This window comes from Stegostoma tigrinum, chromosome 16 (genome assembly GCF_030684315.1).
Source record: "Stegostoma tigrinum isolate sSteTig4 chromosome 16, sSteTig4.hap1, whole genome shotgun sequence".
Taxonomy (NCBI): Eukaryota; Metazoa; Chordata; class Chondrichthyes; order Orectolobiformes; family Stegostomatidae; genus Stegostoma; species Stegostoma tigrinum.
Genome location: NC_081369.1, coordinates 12,645,637 through 12,663,182, shown reverse-complemented (window position 1 = coordinate 12,663,182; position 17,546 = coordinate 12,645,637). Strand labels below are relative to the sequence as shown.

General features: G+C 39.6%; 1 protein-coding gene across 1 annotated transcript in view; it reads left to right on the top strand.

The window, feature by feature from the left end:
- Window positions 1-17,546, top strand: part of phaf1 (phagosome assembly factor 1) — a 74,431-nt gene extending 56,885 nt beyond the window's left edge. Inside the window, exons 13-16 of the mRNA XM_048546387.2 lie at window positions 1,269-1,321; window positions 5,077-5,135; window positions 8,932-9,004; window positions 9,406-17,546. Of these exons, the coding sequence (XP_048402344.1) occupies window positions 1,269-1,321; window positions 5,077-5,135; window positions 8,932-9,004; window positions 9,406-9,495 (275 nt within the window). The 3' untranslated portion in view covers window positions 9,496-17,546. The remainder of the gene's footprint in view (window positions 1-1,268; window positions 1,322-5,076; window positions 5,136-8,931; window positions 9,005-9,405) is intronic.

Here is a 17,546-nt window from a genome sequence, read left to right as displayed (position 1 = left end):
ATATTAACTATAAAGCAACCTCATAACTACCCATTTCTGTTCAAAGTGGAGATGCCACTTGTGGGTCTAATGTAATTAACTTAATTTATGTGGTGGTTCCTTCTCAGAATTTAATTTCTCAATTGTTTTTGTAAAAGGATTGTCACTGCCCTATTTTGCCATCTTTAAGTGGAATGGGAGTGAACTGCAGGATCTTTCTTTCAGAAGCGGTTCTTTGATTTGGTTAAAATAGTTATGGAAATATTTTTCACTGAAATTGCATAAAACCAAGACATCCTGGACAATTTTGAAAATTGGCATCTATCTTTTGTGCGTTTTCAGATTGCATTGAATTTGAGTTTCAACATTCTGGTGAAGTTATCTAGTTGGAGCTCAGTGGAGTTGCTTTATGCCAATGCTGCAATACCCAATCTAAGCCACCCAGCAATATTGTTGGTTGGAGTTCCTTCACCCAAAGATAGTATCGCTACTGATTATGGTAACTCTAGTAGTGCCAAAAACAGGAAATCCTGTTTATGCTTGAAATTAACTGTAATATTTCTTCCCAGCAGCCACATGTCAACCCACTGCTTACTTACAGATGTGTGAATCCATTTGTGAAGTAGTGGGTAGCAACAAGCTGGTTAACTGAAAAAAAAATCAATGTAACATAACCCCAATTGCTAACTTGGGATTTTGGAGCAAGATGTCCAATCGAAATGTGTTGATTTGTATTATGACTATAATACTTCAGTCAAAATATCTGCATTCATCACTGTAATTTCCTTTTTGCTGTCTGGAGTCGTGTGCTGCACTGATGTTGTAGAGCTTTTTAAAGTCTATTACACGGGAAAAGAAGACAGATAGAGGGTAAAGTAAGGCCCTCTTTTATAGGAGGAATTAATACAATGAGCAATGTTGGATCTAACAGTCAAGAAATAGACTGTCCAGATCCATTCTCATTAAGGCTTCACATAATCAGCAGTGATAGCTAGGGTTGTCTCAGTTAATTTGGAAGGATGCAGTGCCTTTCATGTTTATTGGATTTCTTTCCACTATCACACTGAAAAGGAACCATGATTAAATGATGGCATCAAAGTTAATGATAAAAACAAAATTTTATTCTGTTGGTTGGAGATGGTATTTCTGTTGTTTCCCCATGCCTCTGCAGACACAACATTGCTAAGACTTGCCAAGGTTAACCAACTTCATTGTTTCTGTAGGCTGGGTTGGAATCAACATGATTTACTTTTTAGTTTCTTATTGCTGATGGCTGTTTTTATCAACAGATGGTGGTGCTGATGGACACGCACAAACATGTACTGTAACCACTTACAGCAAGGTGAGGAAATGGCAGTGCAAGTACTGAATTTCATCATTCTTCCCAACCCTAACTCCTGTATCTGCCCTCTTTTAGGAATGTCAAATAGAATGCTCATTCATCTGTCTTGATTTGCATAATGGAAGTTAACAGAAATTCTTATTTTCCATACATTTCTACAGACTTGATAAATTGGGAAACAGATTAATTCTGAATCTAACATAATGTCAAACTGATACAAGGCAGTTTAAGAGCAAATTCTAAAGACGACTGTTGACAAGTGTTTTTCGAGGCCCTGTCTGCGATCCTGCTCCCAAATATTAAATGTATTTCTGTCTTTTCCATGTTATTACTACCAGAAATGCTCTCCTTACAAATATGTCTGTGTGAGCATCAGGAATTGTATGCAAGTTGGTCACCTGATCTGGAAAACGATGTGATTATATGACAGACAGGAAACTTGTAACAAAGATGCAGGCTATCTCCTTTCAGACCATACAGAGAGCTAAATTTGAACAGCTATGGATTTGGAACTCAAAATGTGAAATAACACTCAGGAGGAGGATACATTTCTTCAAGGCTTTTAGCTTGCACTCATCAGGGCAGTTCACAAAAAGTACCAAAATAAAAGCAAATCTACCAGGGCAATATCACCACCAATCAAGAGTCCACTTGCCAACCAATCAGTACTCTCTCATACAGTATAAATGTTTTCTTTTTACTTTGGCATTGGTCTGATCTGTAATAGATGAGAAACTTCAATGTCTTCTCTCAATACTCCACAGTTTGGCAAGACGGAACTTTTAAGACTTCATTTGTAAATCAGGAGAGTGGACTTCGAAACAAAAACTGAAATTGCTGCAAAGCTCGAGATCTAGCAGCATCTGTGGAGCAAAATCAATTAACATTGCAGGTCAAGGGACTCTTCCTCAGAGCCCTGTATCAGCAATTTGTTTTGTTTCTGATTTACAGCATCCACAGTTCTTTCTGCTTTTATTAAATTGCGTTTGACACTGCTGTGCTGCAAAGAATGTACCTTTTTTTAACCAGTTCAGAAAGGTCAAAAATACAGCTGTGTGGTGATCACTTAAGGTCAATTATGTTTTGGAGACGTTCAAGTTATTACGTTTTGAGAGGGGGAGACTGGCTTGAGGTACCTTTTTGGGTTGAAAAGCTACATGGGAATAGCCTTTGGATTTTCAAGTTTCAGTTTCTCTCAGATTAGAGATGGAGCTGTTGAGCTTTGACCTTCAGAAAGCTGACAGGCAAAGTCCGATTTTTTTTTTTTGTCTCGCCTTCTGAGTTGAGAAAGAAACAACACTCAAGACCATGAACTTTTAACTCCTGCAAAGATCCAGGTTCAACTGACCAGGTATTGCACTGACAATCTTTTGTTGTTCTGTGGTTGACAACAGGGTGACTATCATCTAAAACAAAGGAATTGAGAGAGTCCCTTCAGTCCACTCTTGTGACTTGGACTCTTGATCCACTGAATTTGTTCCCCTTTGCCTCTTTTCTATGAGTGAATTTCTGCAGAGCTGTCAGCCGTGTTTGTCTTCATTGTGAAAGAATGTGTGTGTGTTTGGATTTCAAGGCAATAGAGTTTTAAGTCTGCTTAGGAGTTGGTCCATTTTGCCACTTGTTAAATAAGTTTTAGTTTTGCTTACTCATAAATCCTGGTGAGTTTCTACTGTCTTAGATCGCAGTTAACCAGGCAAATTAATTATCTTGGTGACTCAGTTGGTCAGTTGCTGCCATGTATTTGTAGTGGCTCGTAGAACAGTGGGATGTCTTGTTCCTGTCCTGTGGTTCCTCTGTTCAAGAAGGGGAGTAGAGACAACCCTGGTAATTATAGACCAGTGAGCCTTACCTCAGTTGTTGGTAAAGTGTTGGAAAAGGTTGTAAGGGATAGGATTTATAATCATCTAGAAAAGAATAAATTGATTAGGCATAGTCAGCACGGTTTTGTGAAGGGAAGGTCGTGCCTCACAAACCTTGTTGAGTTCTTTGAGAAGGTGACCAGACAGGTAGATGAGAGTAAACCGGTTGATGTGGTGTATATGGATTTCAGCAAGGCGTTCAATAAGGTTCCCCACAGAAGGCTGTTATACAAAATGCGGAGGAATGGGATTTTGGGAGATATAGCAGTTTGGATCGGCAATAGGCTTGCTGAAAGAAGACAGAAGGTGGTGGTTGATGGGAAATGTTCATTCTGGAGACCAGTTACTAGTGGTGTACTGCAAGGGTCGGTCTTGGGTCCACTGCTGGACAAGGGCGTAGAAGGATGGGTTAGTAACTTTGCAGATGACAGTAAGGTCGGTGGAGTTGTGTGTATTGAAGAAGGATGTTGCAGGTTGCAGAGAGACCTAGATAAGCTACAGAGCTGGGCTGAGAGGTAGCAAATGGAGTTTAATGCAGACAAGTGTGAGGTGATGCACTTTGGTAGGAGTAACCGGAAGGCAAAGTACTGGGCTAATGGTAAGATTCTTGGTAGTGTAGATGAGCAGAGAGATCTGTGTCCATGTACACAGATCCTTGAAAGTTGCCACCCAGGTTGACAGGGCTGTTAAGAAGGCATAGTGTTTCAGCTTTTATTAATAGAGGGATCGAGTTCCGGAACCATGAGGTCGTGCTGCAGCTGTACAAAACTCTGGTGCGGCCGCACTTGGAGTATTGCGTACAGTTCTGGTCACCACATTATAAGAAGGATGTGGAAGCTTTGGAAAGGGTGCAGAGGAGATTTACTAGGATGTTGCCTGGTATGGAGGGAAGGTCTTACGAGGAAAGGCTGAGGGACTTGAGGCTGTTTTCGTTAGAGAGAAGGTTGAGAGGTGACTTAATTGAGACACATAAAATAATCAGAGGGTTAGACAGGGTGGATAGGGAGAGCCTTTCACCTAGGATGGTGACGGCGAGCACGAGGGGGCATAGCTTTAAATTGAGGGGTGAAAGATATAGGACAGATGTCAGAGGTAGTGTCTTTACTCAGCGAGTAGTAAGGGAATGGAATGCTTTGCCTGCAACTTTAGGTACACTTAAGTTGTCATTCGATAAGCACATGGACGTACATGGAATAGTGTAGGTTAGTTGGGCTTGATCAGTATGACAGGTCGGCACAACATCGAGGGCCGAAGGGCCTGTACTGTGCTGTAATGTTCTATGTCATTACCCATGCACACTCCTCCCATCAGAGTCAGGACAAAATTACCACTTGTGAAAAAGTGACCTTGTCTCTTTGAAAACCTCACTTTGGATTTAAGAGCTACATTTTCCCATTATTTCCTCATACTGAGTGTTGTAGTCCGTCACTGTCTTTGTTTCTGTCCTGGGCCGTTTTCAACAAACTGAAACAGTCCTCCAGCTGTATATACTTTGCCGTACTGTACACAGACTGGATGTGAGGCAATTGTTGTGAAGGAAGGAGAGGTGTATTAGGACTTAGTGGTTGAATTTCAGTTGCTGCATTGAGAACCTCAAGAGATGAGGCCATTTGGTTGCATTACTTTATTTCTTGTTCCTGCCTCTCTGGTTCAACTTTGATTTCCGAAAATAAATGCAGTGTGGAGTTAATGGAAGGCTTTTTGAACAAGCTTACTTAACCTCTGATCACTAATATTGGCCAAGGGAAAGATTGAGTTGCACTAATTGAGAATAAAAGAATAACCTTCGCTTTGCCAAGCCCAGACTTAGTGAAGTTGTGATGCTGCTTTAATTAACTCTTCAAGTAATTAATAATCGACCATTATATCAGTAAAATATTGATCTTACTATTTCAGTGGGATGCAATTCAGGAATTGCTTGGACACCCCATGGAGAAGCCAGTGGTTCTTCACAGGTAGTACATGAGCAAATGAACATATTCTGTAACAATTACAAGTGGGGTCAGAGTCTGAGAAATAACAGACAACTTGAGAACTGAGGAAATGATTAAAATTATTACTTAATAGTAAGCCTGACTGTCTGCTGTCCTTTCATTCGGTGCATATGTATGTAGGGTCACAAGTGTCACAAGCTTAAAATCAAGTGTTATGTGAGATCATATGAATTATTAGCAAGAATAGGCCACTTGGCATCTTCCACCATTCAACAAGCTCACGATTTGGTTACTCAACATTACTTCCTTGCCCTGAAAATCTCTCACCCTTTGCTTATCAAAAATCTAAATCATTTCCAAATAATCAAGGACTCCCTTTCCGAAAAAGTAATGGAAGCAGAGTCCCAAAGATTCAATACGGTCCTTATCTTTAATAGATAGCTCCTTATTTGTAAACAGTCAGCACTAGCTCTGGATCTTCCCTTGAGGAAACACCCTTTCCATGTCTCAAGACCCCTTGGCATCTTCTGTCTTCTCAAGTAATCTCTTACATTTCCAGACTCCAGTGGATACCATTCAGGTCTGTCTAGTGTTTTCCCTGTCAAACCTCTTCCTGATAAGTCAACCCACCCATTCCAGTTAGCAATCCAGTAAATAATCTCTAACTGCTTCCAATACATTGACATCCTCCCTTGCCTAAAAGCCATCTTGTACACCGTACTCTAGAGGGAATCACCCTTTATAATTGAAGCATCACCTGCTGCTTTTGTACTTAATTTCCTTTGTGATTAAACAATGGAATTCTATCAGCTTTCCTCATTTCTTGCTGAATTTGCATGTTAACCTTCCAAGGACTGCGATGGTAGGATTTCTCTGCATCTCAGAATCTCTTATTTAGATAAAATGCCTTTTACTCATTCTGCAAAAGTGGACAATCTCTCAAATTTCCACACTAATTTCATTTGCCAAATCTTTGGTTAAGTGAGTGGGCAATCTATAGTCCCGTACACAACTTACATTTTTATGTATATTCATCAGCACATTTAGTTACCATACCTTTTTAGTCCCTTTTATCGGAGTAATTTATATAAATTGTGAAAACTTGATGTCCCAGCGCTCATCTATGTGACACGTAAATTGTCAGCCAGAAAGTGACCCTTTCAAACTTTGTTTCTGGTTGGGTTTGATAAAAATTGTCTAACTCATGTTATCACCTCCAACACCTTTTTTGTTTTCTGCAATAACCTTCATATGGCAATTTGTGAAATGGCTTCTGGTAATCAGACTTCAGAAGTGTTGGTTCACCTTTATTAACATCATATGTTGACTCCATCTGGTTCCCTTGAGTTTTTGAAAGTGTCTAATCAAAATGTCTGCCTTAACCTCTGTAACTTCCCTATGACAAATGTTGAGCTTTAAGTTCTGTAGTTTCCTGCTTTGTCTCTCTCCTTTATTAACTGAAGGAATTACACCAGCTACTTTCCAATCTAAAGGAACTTCTCCAAATTGAGGGAATTTTAGAAAATTAAAACCAATACATCAATAATATCTCACTAGGCATTACTTTGAAAATCTCCAGGATGAAGTTTGTCAGGTCCTGAGGACCAGTCAGGTCATAGTTGTGACAATTTGCCCGGTATGACTTCGCTGCTGATTAGTAACTTCAGTACCCCTCTCCCTGCTAATTTCTGGGATGTTGGTTGTAACCTCTATACATTGAAGATTGAAAGTTGTTCAGTTCGTCTGCCAACCCCTCGCTTTCCTTATTAATTCCCCAGACTCTCGTTCTATTAAACTAACTCTCTCACTTTGTTAATACTACTTGTAAATATCTATTATTGGAACATAACAATGTTACATTGCAGAAAAAAGCTATTCAATTAATTGTCTGCTCGGGTTAAATTAGCCAGTCATTCCAATCCAATTTTCCAGCAATTCATCCATGACCTTGCATGTTACAGCACTTCAGATGCAGATCTAAGTAACTTTTAAACTGAGTTGAGGGTTTCTGCCTCAACAGCAAACTGTGCAGTGAACTCCTTGTGTTTCCTTAATCATTCTACCAATTGCCTTAAATCTGTCTCACCAGATAATTGGCCATCTCAGCTGGGGAACAGGGTCTTCCCTGTCTGTGGTCTGGGCTCCCCCATTATTATACACACCTCCATTAAATCACCACTCAGCCTCAGGGAAAACAGCCCTAGCTTAATCAATCTTCCTTCAGACCTACAATTTTCTAGCTCTGGCAACATTTTTGCAAATCTCCTCTATACTTCCTTCAAGTGATTTATAGGTATTGTAAACATTCTGGTCAAATGTTTTATGACCTCTTTGTGGGGACAAAGGTAGGACATGCACCCAGACTTTTAGACAGGGACATTACCTCTGTGCCACAAGAACCCCCTTGAGTATTTGTATCCTTCCTGTAATGTGATGACTATAATAGTACATAAAGTTCCAGTTGTGGCCGAACCAGTGTCTTGTATAGTTCGACCAAACTCCACTTAAAATAGTAAGACATACTCTTCTTTTACAAAACCAATTTGACTATCCCTGATTAGTGTGCCTGTCTCTTAGCAGCTAATCCATCTTGCAAGATTCATTCCACTATTTTGCTACTAACTTTGGTTAGACTGATTTGACCCATGATTATTTGGCCTGTCTTCTGTACATTTTTAAAAAATGTTACAACATTTGCTAACCTCGGGTCTTCTAGTACCTTGCGTGTATCTAATGAAGATTGTAAAGTGATCCTTGGAGTATCTGTTATTTCCTTCCTAGATTCCTTTTAACAGTCTAGGTTACAATTCACTCAGCCCCCTGGTGCCCTCAAGGAAATCATTCCCTTCAGTGCTTCCCTTTTCATTAAACTATTCAATTAAATAAGAATATACTGTTTAAATAGAATGTCTGCATATTCCCTCTGAAGTCAGATAAAATACCTGTTTAGATCCTTGCTCATAACTTGGTCATGGATATTGAAGACATCTCATGACCCAACACTTTCTTAATGCACTGATAATTCATTTTTGAATTTTCATTAATGTCTTTGCCAATTTTGTTGTATCCTCTCTTTTAGTAGTCCTCATTTCTTTTTCACTTTAACCTTCCCAAAACATTACCTTTGAGATTGTGTTAATCTCTCTTGTTTTTTTTTTGTGCCCTGCACGTCTGTGAATAATCTGGGATTTCTAGATTTTGCAGTTATCACCCTTTTTTTTCCTTTGTGCACATCTACACCATCTCATGTGGAATTGTGACTTTTGAATACTTCCCACTACTGCAACCAGTCCACCTTTTTCCAGCTTTGTATAGTTTGACTTCTGGATTTTAGATCTCTTACTCCAGTTCTAACTTTTGCCCTTTCCATGCTGATGCTGAATCTAACTATTTATAATCGTAATCTCCAAAATGGTCAGTTACTGCCGTGTCAGCCACATGTGGAAACATTCTCTTGATACATTTAAACTAGTTTTCTCTGCGGCCTGTTGTTTCTGTGCATATTAAACTTTCAGGCATTCTTTTACTTTTTATGTTCTACATTGCACATGGGTGCTGTAAACTGGCCTACGTCCAAGGAATGTTACTCATTTCACAATGCTTCTGGTTATCCTGATTTTTCTTAAATCCAAATCATTTTCCAATCAGTCTAGTGTGCTGTGGATAATTACTTTGCTAAAGCAAAGGTGCATGAAACATAGATGGGGAAATGAGCAATCAACATCCAACAGTTAACATTACTGGGCAGAGTGGAGTTCTATGCTGGATAGTGGTTATGGAGTTAAAACTAATTTAACTTTTTTTGATGCTGACGCAGATCCTCTTCAGCAAACAACACAAACCCTTTCGGCTCAACTTTCTGCTTTGGATTGCAGCGCATGATCTTTGAGGTACGATTTGATCTCTGCTTCCCTGCGTTCTTGGATGGAAACCATACCTGTTTTTCTTACCTGTGACCTTCAGAGGGGTGTGGCTGTTGTCAGGCTGGATGAGGCTTAACCATAATCCTTCTAGGTAGATAACTATCAACACCAGCCATCAAACCTTAACAATAGTCACTGAATTACATAGTGCGAGGGCAGTCAACATATAAAATGGTATGTTCAAGCCATAGGAGATGTAAATAGCAAGGGTAACATGGTATGTATATGTGTGTGTGTGTATATTTCTCCATAAGTGCAGGTATGCTCATATAGATTTGTCTCCCATATGTGTGCGTGCATTATTTGTGTGTATGTAAATATATTTTTAGTATTTGAGGTCATTGTATTCCTGTGCTTTCTATTTGCAGGTTATGCAGAACAATCACATAGCGTCAGTAACGCTTTACGGTCCTCCCAGGCCCAGCAGCCAATCTCGAACCACGGAACTAACACAATGAGCCTCAGTCTCATTTGAACTAACCAGGACTCTACCAGTTTAGTACAGTGTGCCTTGATTTGCTGCCACAATTGTACAGAACAGCACGATCCAGTCAATGCTGCATCCCTGGCCTCGTCTGGATTGAGGAGGGGGTGGGTTTCTGGTTTGTCAATGGCCTCATCACTGCTGATGGTCCCTGCCGATGAGGAGTGCAACTCCATGCTTGCATTAAGCCAGTTTCTGTCCTCAATTGTACAGTGCAGATCAGCTGGGTCCTGCCTTGGCTTGAGTCTTTAGAAGTTGAGGAAGCAGGCAATGGAGCTGCAGATACAAGAAGCACAAGTTGTACAAGCCTTGAATGGGCAGTGTTTCAGGTTTCAGTTTAATAGGTGTTCCTGTAGTGTTGTGGTACTCCATACACTCATTTCTGTCCCAGCACAAAATGCAAAGGCAGAAGTTTGTCCACGTGTTCAGGCACAGCCTATCTCTCTAGCTTAGACAGTAGCACGTTTTTATAGAAATGGTTACATCATTTGCACTACATACACTTTAATTACTTGATTAATCGTGTTTTATCCACTGAGGAGTGTCAGGGTATAGTGCCAGCTAATTGGGTGAGACTGGGGTGTGGAGAGGAGTCCAGTCCATGCACACAGCCGGTCCCGCTGCTCGGGGGTTTGAAGGGGGAGTGATGATTTATTCACTTCATCGCACTATATTGGGTTGAATTACAATCCTCTGCCATGTCTTGAATTGCATGTTGTTAATTTGATGCCAAAGACATATCTTCAATGTGCTTACTTTCCTCATCTCTGTGCTATTTCCCATGACGGAACTGCACATCCCAAGATCGTCATTGGTCATTAGCAGGTTTTAGTCAGCAGCAGAAATTGTACACTGTACACAAGCAGAGTTGAAACTCTGCTCTTCGCAGTATTCACAAGAGGTTTGTTCATTCATAGGAAGATGTGAAGCTACTTGGACTGTTCCCTCGTCAAAATATTGAGAGCTTAGTGCTTTTCTTTTTTTAATTAAAACTTTTAGCCATCACTCATTTTTACATTGTACATTGTAGCAACTTGTAATTAATAGACAAATTTTGTGTGTTTACACTGTGTGTATAAATCTGTAAATAATGCATTTTGTAATTTTAACAATGTACAGGGAGTGCCTGTATAGTTTAATGGTGAACAATGAGAAGGAAGTATTTTGAATTGTAATCAATGTTTTGACTCTGGACCAGTAGCAGGGACATGTGATGTGTGTTATGGTGAAACTTTGCGTTCTGTCTTCCTGTAAACTGTGAGATTGCAAACTGTTGTATCCAACACACGTGGATGTTGTTTAAAGACTATGTTACAGTTTACTTTGAAGCTGAAAGCTGTTCTCTTGTAGCTGTTCATCCTTAACTAAACCTGCTTAGTTTAGTGTTTTTTTTCCTGTGCTCCTTGCTTACCATGGGAACTCTTTGCCTCTTCATTCACTTTTTGTTCTGCGCAGTCCTGACTTTTATTTAAAAAAAGAAAAAGGAAAAAAAAAATGCACATTAAGAGCATGTATTCTGCCTCGCAAATAAAACTGACTCCAGTTCACTGTTTGAGATAATTGGATTTGACTGGTTCTTTTTGGAGTGTGGAGAATGGGTGGAGAGGGTCTCAGCAGTGAGGAATAATCACATCATTTTCTAGTGGAGCCTGAACACTGGATATCACTTCTTGAGATATGGGCTTACTGTACAAGTTTCTTGCATGGAAATTGCAGTAGATTTGACTTTCTTTGTTTTTAAAAAAAAGGGTTTAGATGGGACTCTTTCAAAATGTCAAGGAGGATAGGGGTGATAATTGAGAAGTTAATGTGAGGCAGGGTATAGTGGCTGAGTTTTGGTGTTTACAGAGGCAAGTAGATGGGAGATAAGCCTGGAGAAAACTAGGGTAAATAGGTGGTAGTGGTGAAAAAAGTGTAGCTGTGTATTTTGACAATACTGGAGTGATGTAAGGTTAGATGTCATCTTAGTGACTGACATGAAATTTAAAGCTCGGTCCTGGGAAAAGCAGGATGACCAGATTTGGTATAACTTGACATGACCTGAATGAAGGCTGGAATGGGGATTGGCATTTGATAGGGTGCTGAAAACCAATGGCACAAATCTATTGGGGAAAAGTTTAGCCTCTTCATAACCTCTGGTAAGGTTGCTTCACTAGCTCTACGTTAACAATAGCAGTCATGTAGAATGGAATTTCTATGGTGTATGCACGTAAAGAAGCCAACTCTTACCTTTTAAATTGTCAGTAAGATCGAGTAATAGATGAAAGCTAAGCTCTCGAATTTGAAGTGAAGCTGCAAAGGTGAGCATAGAAGGTATTAAAAATATACCAGCTATATCAACAAAAGTAGAAGTAGACTCTTGCAAGAATAACCCAATGCATCTATACAGAGCAAGGAGAGGATATTATGCTGACCATGCTAAATGTGATTAAAGAGGGACACATCATTTCATTTGCAGTTGATGTGATTTATTTGGGAGAATGGTCCCTCTCCTGAAAGCTGAGTCAAGCTAGTGAAAACTGTGTGTCAGAAAATACCGAGTGAAATGAGAGGATTGCAGAAGGTAGGCATTTTCCGAAGAAGGGTCTAGGCCTGCTGCCATGATGCTGCTTGGCCAGCTGTGTTCATCCAGCTCTACACCTTACGTGAGAGGATTGCAAACTTTGTTTGTGATTGACTGAGCCTATCTTAATGATAGGAGGAAAAGCATGCTCCAGATGCATGTGGACATTAGGGGGTGTCAGTGGAGCTGGTGAAGGAAGCATGTAGGTATAAAGTGTGTCAGTGAATCAGTATAAAGGAAGCTTGATTATGGAACAGTGGTGATAATGCACAGAGATACAGTAGCAGAATACGAGACATTAAAATGAGGTAACTCTCCCAATAGCCTGAGGATCAGTCTTGAAGCAAAAGTTGAACTTTGAGATTTTCTGCTCTATATACTTCTACATGCTTCTCGTGCCAGCTCCATTGACTGCCTCTGTCCACATGCATTTGGGACCTACTAATGCCTCTCTTGATGGTAGGATGAAAAGTCAATCTTGGTTGAGCTCATTATCTCCTCTTGTTTTTCACTTTGTATTTTTAGCCAGCATGTAACAAGCCCAGAAAGAGGGGGGAGAATTCTCTATGCAGTCTTAAAAAATGAAGCCAGCCATGACCATTTTGGGGCTTGATCATAATAGAGTTAAATCTAGCATTATTATGGAAAGAGACAAAGCAGGAATAAAAGTTCTAAATTCGGGTTGGAAAAGTGTTTTGAAGCTTAGGGCGTGATCTGGCACATGTAGACTAGATACAGCTACTTGAAGGAAAATTGGTGACATACCATTGGGAGGTGGTCAAAAGCAAGGTTCTGTAAGAACATTGTACACATGTACCGACAAAGAACAAGAGTGGCACTGCCAAATTCAGAGCCTTCTGATTATTCAGAATTTATGGAAAAAAGCCTTTGATAGTGACAGAACAAAAGTGTTGTAGAAAGCCTAGAATGACAAAGTACAGGGTGGGTGATATTTAAGGGAGATTTGGGCAAATAGAGGATATGACCATATTGGCAGGTAAAATCAGAGTGCCCAAAGATGTTGTTTCAATACGTTTTAAGATCAGGAATAAAACTAAGTAGGGCCCCCCAGTGATTTACTATGGGCAGGATTTTTAATGATTACGTTGTCTCTGGCTACATAAAGGAGAGGGCTGATGCAGATTTTCTTGTGAAAGAACATTGCTAAATATTAGATACACAGCTACACGTTTTTTGCGTCAACCATCTATTTTCCCTAATTTTCTCCAAGCTGATCTCTATATTAGGGAGATACTGACCCTTGAAGCTGGTTAAATAATCAGGTTTGGATGCATTGTATCCCAGGCTATTAACAAAGGGGGAAATAACGGATATGTTGAAGATCATTTTTCAATTCTCACTAGGTGGAGGTGAGGTACCAGGAGGTTAGAGGTCTGTGAATGTTGTACCATTGTTTTAAAATGGTGTAAGGAATAGGCCATACGAACATAGACTACCAGCATACAAGTTAGATGCAGGAGTAGCCATTTGGCTCCTCAAGTCTGCTTCACTGTTTAAGAACTGGATTGATCTGATTATAACCTGCACTACACATTCTAAACTCCACCCTACAACCTTTCATCTCCTTGCTCACCAAGAATCACTAGCTCTGCATTAAAGACATCTGAAGACTTGATTTGCATTGCTTTTTGAGGACAAGAATCTCAAAGGTGTTCGAGCCTCTCGGAAAATGTTTATTTTCTGTCTTAAATGGCTGATCTCCTTATTTTTATATTATGACCCTTTCTTATAGATTATCCCAGAAAAGAAAACAATTACACCAAATAATTAGACTGGTATGTCTGACTTCAGTAGTGTGCAAGATTCTGAGATATAGGGGAAACTGCTACTTAGAAAGCTATGGGTTAATGAGGGAAGTTGACACTGTTTACTCAGGAAATGTCATGTTTAACTAAATTACATTTTATGAAGGATAGTGTAGTGGATATTATCTATATGAATTTCAGTAAGGCATCTGAGATGGACCCACATGGCACTAGGATCAGAAATGTGAAAATCAATGGGATACAAAAGAATGTGGCAAGTTGAATTTATAATTAGCTCATTACTAAAAAGGAACACCAAAGGATAATGGTGAAGAATGATTTTGCAAATGTAAAGTGGTTTTCAGTGGTCTTCTGAGGGGCTGAAAATCACAGGGGGTCAGGTGGCATTTGTGGAGAGAGCAAGCTAACGTTTCGAGTCAAGATGACTCTGAAATTCAGAGACTTAACATTGGTTTGCTCTCTTTCCACAAAGGCTGCCTGACCTGCTGTGATTTTCAGCATTTTTTTTTTGTTTTCTGTACAGATTCCAGTATCTGCAGTAATTTGCCCCTACATTGTTTTTGAAAGGGTTCTGGGTTTTCATTTGTGTTTAATTATTTGGACTTAAATGTGGGAAACACGATTGGGAAATCAGTAGATGACAAAAAAATTGATCATGTAGTTGATTGTGAAGTTACAGCATGGAAACAGACCTTTTGGACCAAAGTGCCCCTTGTGTGTTTTTTTTTATTAAAAAGTCTTTCTCTTCTCACCTTAAAAATAAGCCTTCTAGCCTTAAAGTCTCCCACCCTAGAGAAAAGACACACGTTATTCACCTTATCTATGCCACTCATGATTTTATAAACCCCACAATCTCCTATGCTCCAGTGGAAAAAAAAAATCCCTGCCTATCCAGCTTCTCCTTATAACCTAAACTCTCCATTTCCAGCAACAAGCTCGTAAATCTCTTTTTAACCCACTCTAGCTTAATAATATCTTTCCTAGAGCAGGGCAACCAGAACTGAACACAGTCTCCAGAAGAGGCCTCACCAACATCCTGTACAGCGTCAGTGTGACATCCCAACACCCATACGCAAAGGTCTAAGTAATGAAGGCAAGTGTGCTAAATGAATAATAATAAATAATGAACTATGAAAATAGCTGTCAACTCCAGAATGTTACCGATGGATTGGATGAATAGCTAGAAAGGTGGTAATTGGAAGACAATCTGCATAAGTGGAAGGCAATGTATTTGGATCGACAGAAAATGCTAGGGATGTACAATAAATGTAAGGATATTGAGAGAAGGGAAGGATATGGCCCTTGGAGCCTATGCCAACTGGTTCTTGAAGATGACAGTACAGGTTGATAAAGTGGTAGAGAAAGCATATGAAATGTTTTCCTTAATTGGCCCACAAACACAGAAGTACAGTGCTAAAGTTATTTAGGACACTAGTTAGACTACAGCTAGAGTCGTATATGGTTCTGATCACTGCATGTCAGGAAATACATAATTGCCCTGGAGGGAGTCCACCAAAGATTTAGAAGAATGTTTTCAGGCTTGGAAACGGGTATGAGAAAAGATTGGATAGTGTAGTGTTCTCTTTGGAAGAGAGGAGGCTGTGAATTAGTTGCATAAATTCTATAAAATAATGAAGGACTGGATAGACCAAACCAGGCAGATATATTTGCCCTGAGTGGAGAGGTCATTTACCAAGGGAGACTCATTTAAGGTGATCGGTAGAAGGATTATAAGGGATAGAAAATAAACTTTTTTTTACAAAATCGGTATTGAAGTCTGAGGCACATTGATCTTATTGAATGGCCTACTGCTGCTGTTTTTATGTTCATCTGGGGGTTGGAGGGGGTGGAGTCTGGAATTCACTGCTGGATTGATGTTGGAGGCCAAAGCCCTCCACCTATACAGAAGGAACTTGGATTTGTACCTGAAGTGCTATAACCTGCAAGGCTATGGTCCAAGGTGTTGGAAATTGTGATCAGAGCAGGCTAGCTTTTTTTTTCCTCCTCGGCCAGTACAGACATGACTGACTATATGACCTCTCTATGCTGTAACTTTTGTATAATTATGTGGTACCAGCTTTACAGCCTGTTACATTTGAATTCTGCCAGTTGCCAGTTCTGACCAAGGATCATCAACACATAACCCCTTCTCTTCTCTGATTTTACTTTACCTGGATATTTTCAGCATTTCATTTGAGCACAAACCAAATGGAAAATGGTTGACTCAAACAGGATCAGACATTGAAACAGATTCTGGCCATTAATTCATTGCAATCTTGTTCTGTGAGAATGGGCCATCTATATTATAGTGTTTGCACTTCAAATTGATGCTTTGTTTATGAATTCATTTGAGGCATCATCATAAATACAAATCCTTCCTAACAAAGAGATATTTAGCCTTTTTTTACTGTTATAGATATTAGCAAATGAAATAATTCAAGTCACTTTTTGCCCTCCCATTTTTTAAAAATTGTGAAATACAAAATTCCTATGTAACTCCTAATGTCTTATGAAATTTTTCTTTTGTGATTCAGGCTGGCCTCTTAAATTACTTCAGGCATACATGTAACATAATTTAAACTGCCCATAACCGGAAACACGTTAGTTATAGTCATAGAATCTAGTTGCATGTGATCAAAGACTTAGTGGGCACATTAATCACAAATCTGTCTCTGTTCACAATCATGCTAGACAACAAGATTTGCACCAAACAAAAACATTTGTGGTGAGAAAGTGAAGCCCAGTAAGAAGGAGCACGACTTGAAACCTGAGCTCTGTGTTCTCTCCATTAATGCTGCCAGACTTGCTGAGATTCTCCAGCAATTTCTGTTTTTGTTTCAGATCTTCCACATCCACAGTTTAGTTTAAGACTTGCACCAGACCCTTTCTTCCGGAGAGGTAACAAATAATCAAATTACAGGTAACTTACCTTGTGCAACTGACAATTGTAAGTTATTTCATTGAGATGCACCATTCCTTTACTGAGGACTGTGATTGTTTGACACAACATGTAAATGTTAATTATCCTCAGTTTGAAAAGGTTTGAAAACCTGTACTTATTGAGATTGTACCCAACTGAAAACAGGTCTAGGTGAAGTTTATTAATTGGGTTTTCTGACTGTGGTATCAGATTTCTGAAAAATTAACCAATGTTTTTGGTTACTAAGTTAACAAGCTAATTAGGAGGAATAAACAGGCTGCAAATTACAATTTCAGCCCGTGACCAGAACTGTTAGAAAACTTATGTTTCTTTCTGGCAGAAAGAAACAGACATGGGCTCTCAGTGAAGCAGTGTGTGTCAGCCATTTAAAAAGACTGAAACAATATGTGGGCTCTTCAGGACACTGGCTTTTGCCAGAGTTGACCAGACCATGTGTCCGAAGGTCACACAGCTGGTCGGCTGAAGAGGATCTCAGGGAAGCAAAACGGTCAGAACTGTTGTGACTTGTGGGAGAGATTCCATCAAAGTATATCTTGGTGGTAATGTTATATGTGAATGTGAGATGAAAAAGCAATTGTCGGAAGCTACTTTAGAATCAGACCTTACGTGATGAAGAGCAGTTGAGTTCTATAAGAGAATTGGGAAGGACAGCAGGTGGTGCCATATGGGTGCCGCTGCCTTTGTTGCATTAGCTATTTAAATTGTAATTTATTGGTTCTAGTATATAATTTCCT